The 6745-nt window shown below is 48.9% G+C and overlaps 1 protein-coding gene across 3 annotated transcripts in view; it reads right to left on the bottom strand.

The window, feature by feature from the left end:
- The window catches only part of PCDH10 (protocadherin 10), a 62023-nt gene extending 55490 nt beyond the window's left edge, over positions 1–6533 (bottom strand). The window contains exons 1-3 of one of the 3 annotated variants that reach the window (XM_025922014.2): positions 3812–6532; positions 2178–2236; positions 1516–1622 (exon numbers count right to left, since the gene is read on the bottom strand). In XM_025922014.2, the coding sequence (XP_025777799.1) occupies positions 1516–1622; positions 2178–2236; positions 3812–6442 (2797 nt within the window). In that variant the 5' untranslated portion in view covers positions 6443–6532. Of the gene's footprint in view, positions 1–1515; positions 1623–2177; positions 2237–3811 lie in introns of all 3 variants that reach the window. The other 2 variants (XM_086704227.1, XM_025922015.2) reach the window with 2 other exon arrangements.
- Between the last annotated feature and the right edge of the window lie 212 nt (positions 6534–6745).

Raw genomic sequence — 6745 nt, forward strand, 5'->3', positions numbered from 1 at the left:
TTGTCAGGTTCCCAGACACTAAATAGATGCTCTGTTCACTTAGCGTGAAGGCCCGCAAGGGGCAGGGACCTCCGGGGATTCTTGGCAGTTCTCAAGTCTCATTAGGTCTGCATATTAATGACTTGCAGCAATATAAAGAGACCCTTGAGCAGCCTTTCCCCCCCTCCTCCTGCCTGTGTTTCCCAAGGCTAAGTCAGCCTCAGACACAGCACACATTGGCCAAGTGGGAGGCTTGCAGTAACCACTGCTGCCAGGCGACCGTGGGGTGTGGGCTGCCCTTTGACACACTGCCTCAGCACGGTTTAGAGGTCCACCGAGTGTGTTAAGGAATGTGTGCTCTCTAGGACCAATATTACCTTGAGAATCAGGACTCTCTCACTCTAGGGTTACATCGTTAACCAAAATGGAGCTCAAAAGCATGTGACCAGAGTTGAATCCAGAGATGGCCCAATGATGGACATTTTTACAAGTCACAAAAGTTAATTCATTCGCCTTTCCATTTCTTTTCTCATGTCAGCAAACCACAAACCTCAAAAAAGAAAAATTAAAAAAAAAAAAAAAAACAAAAAACAATCACCCTACCCTTCTTGGTTGAAAGGCCAACGAGGTGGAAAATCCAACCTCATTTAATCCAACCTCAAATATGAAATCATTTTCATCATTGTAAGGTACATATTTTATCTTTAAAGTGTCTTCTTTAAGTATTAGTAAGCAGAGTTATTGGCATCCTATAAAACTTAACAGTTAAATTTATATAGACAAAAGTAAAGCAAATAAACAATGTAAAACATCTGTGTCACATTGCAACCCCATCAGTGACTATCATTAAGCTCGTATACAAATACACACAGGGTTCAACTTTTGACAGGTCATGGGCCTTATTGAAAATATGAGGAAATCTAGGATGCTCGAGAAAATACACATTATCAAATGTTTCCTAATGTCCTGAAGCCTAAGAACCCAGCATTGGAAACCCTGCTTTCAGGCTATTCATGACTTTTCATCACCATTCCTTCTACCATTCAATACTCAGTGGCTTACAAAATGCACGGCTCTCAAAAGCAAGAAATTTGGATTCTAGTTCCCAATCATCCAATTATTCTCTTGTGACTTTGTACAGTTCAATCAATTTCATTCATCTTCAGCTACCTCATCCATAAACAAGTCTAATAATACCTTAATTGACCAAAGACTGAGGACTGGACCAGGTGAGAAATCTATAGCTCTTTGTATGCAATACAATTGCACTAAAGAACATTACATAAGGAAGAAATAGCTCATATTCTAACGTATTTCACAATACATCTCTAGCTTTACCTCTCTGAAGGAACATCAAATTTTTATAATCCTCTTTGAATATACACTTATCAACATAACATGACACCATTTTTTCTGTGGATTTACCAACATTAAACCTACAGAAAATTACCTAGGACATCATTCTTTCTAGATTTATTTAAAACAACAACAACAACAAAACCATAAAAGTCAGCATTGCTCTTTGAACACACTTACCAGCTGACTGGCCGCGGTTGGTGGCATCGTGATCACTATCTCCTTGTTCACTGTCTCCATGACCACTGTCCTTAGAGCTTACTATGTCAGCTTCCTGGAATGCAGAACTAGAAGTACAAAAACGTGAATATTAGAATAAAAAAGGTGAAGAAACACAGAAAACATTCTTCTGCCACCACATGGTCAACAATGGTGCTGCAGATTCATAGACCTCTCAGTTGCCTTTATTTCTGCATAAAGCTGGTTTTCATCACCTTAAACTTAGCTCTTTAAAACTGAGCAAAGCAGGTGGTTGAGCCCTTAAGGTGTATCTAGTTTAGCCATTTTCTATGATTAGAGTTATGTATATGTTTATATGATTTTCATAAAAGAGAGTATCCACCTGGAACAGTTAGGGAGACTATCAGAAGCAGCGTAGGCGTGTAAATTGATAAGATATTCAAATATATTCAGTAAGTTGTATATAAATGAAATATGCCCAGATTTTAATGTATTGTCTAGGAACCCCAACATAATCAGCATGTATGTTCTGCCTTAACTGGAAATGCTTTATACATTTTATATTTTAATATTGAATAATACCCCTAATTCCTAATTTTAGTAGGTTGTAAATTGTCCACACACCAAGGTAGGAAAAAAAAAAAAAAAAAAAGAGTCCATACCTGTTAACTCGGCGAGGTCTGTCAACTAGATAGCTGAGCTCTGCTCGCTGGTGTTTAGTCTAGAAAAAAAATAAATAAATCAAGAGCATTTGAATGTAAGGGTCTAACTAACAGTCCTTTTTTTGAGGTAAGGAACTGAGTCTAGTTTAAGTAATTGTGTGCATTTTTATGAATTTTCAAGCTATTCTAAGACTTCACCCTAGTGAATGCTGGGTAAGGGGTGGGGGGATATGCAGAGACACTCAATCTAGACTTTCAGTAAAGGTTAAAAAAAAAAAAATCCAAAAATAAAAAGCCAATTTTAAACGTGTGTATGTGTGTTTTTAAGGAGAGAATGCAAATGACCTCATAGCTAGGGCTCATAAACTATTGTCCCTAATAGAGTCAACCTAGGTAAACTCTACAGTCTTTCTTTCAGTGGCCTAAAACAGTGTTTAGGTGCATACTGGTTGACACAAGAAAAACAGCACGCTCAATAAGCAAAAAGTTTGGATATTTTATGGAATTATTTTGTTGTTTATTTTCAAAATGTGCTTAAGATACAAATGAACTGTACAAATATTCATGAAAGTCAATTAATAATATCTAAGACTCAAATAAAATAACCTGCCAAGAAAGGAATTCATAAAGCCCCCCCCCCCCATTCTTTTCCCCCTCCAAACGCCCTCTGCATTCTCCTCCCCCCATCTCCGGCATCCACACACCTTTTCCGGTCCAAACTTTCTAGTACATAAATCAACCCTGTTCTCCCCCTCCCTCCCACCTTCCAACTTTGCCACTTCTCCATCTTTTAAATAGAAATCGGAATTGACAAGCCAAATTCTTTGAGGAAGAAAGCCAACAGTGGTGATTTATCAAGAACAGTGGCAAGAGGTGATTATTAGTTAAGAGATATATTTAAGGTAACAATTGCTTGAGCCTTTCTTTAGTTTACGCTTACAGGGGTTTGTGCCAAAGTAACTTCATTCAAATTCACACTGTGTGGGCCTTGGGTTTCAAGAGCGTTTGTAAATGCTGTCCAGAGCAGAACTGAAGGCTTTTCTGCAACCCGAGTTCAGGGGACAAGGATCTGATAAGTTATTCGCTAAAACATGCATTCGAGTTTAGACGACTGTGCAAAGTTAAACAATCTATAGCTTACTTTTACACGCGACTGAAAGCATCGATAAACAAAGCAAACAGCATTAACTTTATTAACGCCTGGGACAAACGCAAAGAGAAAAAGACCTTTGCCGGTGCCAGAAAGTCCCTCCATCACATTTCCCTCGGTCCCCCTCCTACTTTTCCCTTTACCCTCAGAAAACTGAGAAGGGAAAGGACTGAGAAGGGGTTAGGATTTTAAAGGAACGATGCCCGAGGGAAGAAGGAAGGTCCAAGGTGGCAAAGCACCAAGGGGAGGAAATGAAAGTAAATGTGGAGGGGTGGAGCGCAGAAAATTAGGGACAACACGAAGTTTAGGTTACATACGAAGGGGTGGGATAGCCGCCCCCGCCCAATTCCTGCCCCCACAAAGATACAAAGAAGTTAATATCCTAAATATAAATACAGAGTGCACCAGAGATACAAGGGCCGGGCTAGAGGAGGCTTTCAGATGGAGGAGATGAGAGATGGTGGTCCTTTCGCTTCAGCCTTACCTCGTTGGACAAAATGCTTCCGTTGGAGATGATGTCGGGCTGCTGGTCTGTGTAGCCGGTGACGATGGCCCCGCAGGGGTTGTGCTCAGTGTCCGTACTCCGCGATGGGCTGCAGGGCTTAAGGAACATCAGGTCGGTCTTGGCGGACTCAGGAGTCAGGCAGACCTGGTAGCAGTAATTCTGGTTGTGGTGGTGGGAGCCAAAGCCCCCGGACTCCTCCACCGGCACTTGGGCCGGGTTACTGGGTACGTTGGAGCTTTGCACAAGCATGATGTCCGACTTGCTGAGTTTTTTCTTGCGCGCCCGGGCTTGGCGGCCGCAGCAGGTCGAGCCCCCACCGCCACAGCAGCAGCAGCAGAGGCAGCAGTCACTGGCCAGACAGGTGTAGATGTTCAGCTTCTTCTCTTTTTGGCAACGCACGGCAAGCACGATCATGGCTAGCAGGAATATGAAAGACACCGAGCCCAGCGCAATGATGAGGATGAGGGTGAGGTCCAGCGAGGTCTCCGCGCCGCCGGAGCGGCTGGGGCGCTGATGCTCCCCTGACCCCCCGCTACCGCCCCCGCCCCCTCCCTGGGGCTCCACGGCTCCATCCACCAGCTGCACCACCAGTGTGGCAGTGGAGGACAGGGGCGGCTGCCCGTGGTCGCGCACCTCGATCACCAGCTCGTAAGGCCGCTGGGGGTCGCGCTTGGCCGGCACCCGGCGCGCGGTGCGGAGTTCCCCGGTGCGCCAGTCCATGCGGAAGAGGTTCATTTCGTTGCCTCGCACAATGCTGTAGGTGAGCCGGGCGTTCTCGCCGTCGTCTGCGTCCACTGCGGCCACGCGGGTCAGCAGGTAGCCTGGCTCCGCCGACCTGGGCAGCACCTCCCGCGCTGGAGTCCCGTTGCGCCCAGGCAGGGGCGCCACGATGGCAGGGGCGTTGTCGTTCTGGTCCACGATGAGGATGTTGACGGTGGCGTTGCCGGCCAGAGCCTGGGGGCTGCCGGCGTCCCGAGCTTCCACCTGGAAGCTGAAGTCCTTGAGCTGCTCGTAATCGAAGGAGCGCAGGGCGTACAAGTAGCCGTTCTCAGAGTTGATGGACACGTAAGTGAAGACGCTCATGCCCTGGATCTGGCACTCGAGGATAGAGTAGGCTAGCTGGGCGTTGGCGCCCTCGTCGCGGTCTGTGGCGCTTACCGCGTAGATATAGGCGCCGGGCACGTTGTTCTCGGTCACATACACGTCGTAGACCGGCTGGCTAAACCGCGGTGCGTTGTCGTTCACATCTGACACTTGCACCTGGATCGACTTACTGGTGGAGAGCGCCGGCTCGCCCCGGTCCCGAGCCACAACGGTCAGGGTGTAGGAGTCCCCGGCCTCTCGGTCCAGGGGGGCTTCGGTCACGATCGTATAGTAGTTCTTGAAGGAAGACTTGAGGCGGAACGGCACATCCCCCAGCAGCTCGCACTGCACCTGCCCATTCTCCTCGGAGTCGCGGTCGGTCACGCTGAACAGGGCCACCACGGTCCCGGGCGCCGCGCCCTCGCTCACCGCCTCCTTCACCGTGCTGAAGCTGATCTCCGGAGCGTTGTCGTTAGCATCCAGTACTCGCACAAGCACCTTGCAGTGCGCGGGCACCGCGTTGGGGCCCAGGTCCTTGGCTTGTACGTACACTTGGTACACCGGGCTCTCTTCATAGTCTAGCTCTCCGCTCACCTCCAGCCGGCCAGTGCGCGGGGAGAGTCCAAAGAGCTCCCGCGCCCGGGGCGAAATGTGGCTGCTGAAGGAATACACGACTTCGCCATTCTGGCCCTCATCTGGGTCTGTGGCGTTGAGCTGGATTACGAGCGTGCCCGGCGGCGAGTTCTCTGGTAGAGACACAGTGTAGACGGGTTGGTCGAAGGCGGGGACGTTGTCGTTGGAGTCCAGCACTCGGATGGTGAGTAGGGCAGTGCCGGTGCGCTGCTGTTGGGGGGGCAGGCCCCCTCCCCCGCCGCCTCCCCCTCCTTCTCCTCCTCCTCCCCCTCCTCCCCCGTCCACCGCGGTCAGCACGTAGCGGTGCACCGCTTGCTGCTCTCGGTCCAGCGGCTTCTCTAGCACCAGCTCGGCGAATCGGTTGCCATCCCCCTGGGTCTGCACGTCCAGGGAGAAGTAGCTGTTGGGGGTGATTTCGTAGTCGCGCAAGGAGTTGGTGCCCACGTCTGGGTCGAATGCGCTCTCCAGCGGGAAGCGGGTGCCCGGCGTGGCGCTCTCAGAGATCTCCACAGTCAGGTCCGGCTCCGGGAAGGAGGGGGGGTTGTCATTGATGTCCAGCACTTCGATCTCCACACGGAAGAGCTCGAGGGGGTTCTCCAGGAAGACCTCCAGGTGCAGGACGCAGGACGGGCTCTGCTTGCAGATTTGCTCGCGGTCGATCTTCTCGTTCACGTACAGCACCCCGGTCTCCAGGTTGAGGTCCAAGTAAGGGGTCCGCGAGTTGGGCACCGTTTGAAACCTGCGAGCTGAAAGTTTTGTAATGTCCAAGCCCAGATCTTCAGCGATATTCCCCACGAAAGTGCCATGTTCCTGCTCCTCCTGCACTGTGTAGTGAAGCTGGGAAAAGACTCCTTCCACCATCCAGAGCAAGGCAAAGAATAATAGCACAATCATCTCCAAAGGGAAAGGAAGCAGCTTCCCGCAGCCAGTCAGCCACCCAATCACCTCCCCCACCACCACAGAAAAAAAAAAAAAATCTAAAAAAAAAAACCAAAAAACAAATAAAAGTGCGCTGTGTGGGGGGCTCCTGTGGCTTTCTGTCCTGAAAAATCTTATTCCTCTTGCTTCATTTTAGGGCTTCCCCCAACTCAGCCTCATTTTTCAATCTTAGCGCAGGAAGGGTGACAGGCGTCCCCTTTCCTCATCGGTAATCTTCCCACTGACCAATTAATAAAATAATAATACAATAGTCAGCGT

The sequence above is a fragment of the Puma concolor genome, chromosome B1 (assembly GCF_028749965.1).
Source record: "Puma concolor isolate L17-30 chromosome B1, mPumCon1.1.hap2, whole genome shotgun sequence".
In the NCBI taxonomy this organism is placed as follows: Eukaryota; Metazoa; Chordata; class Mammalia; order Carnivora; family Felidae; genus Puma; species Puma concolor.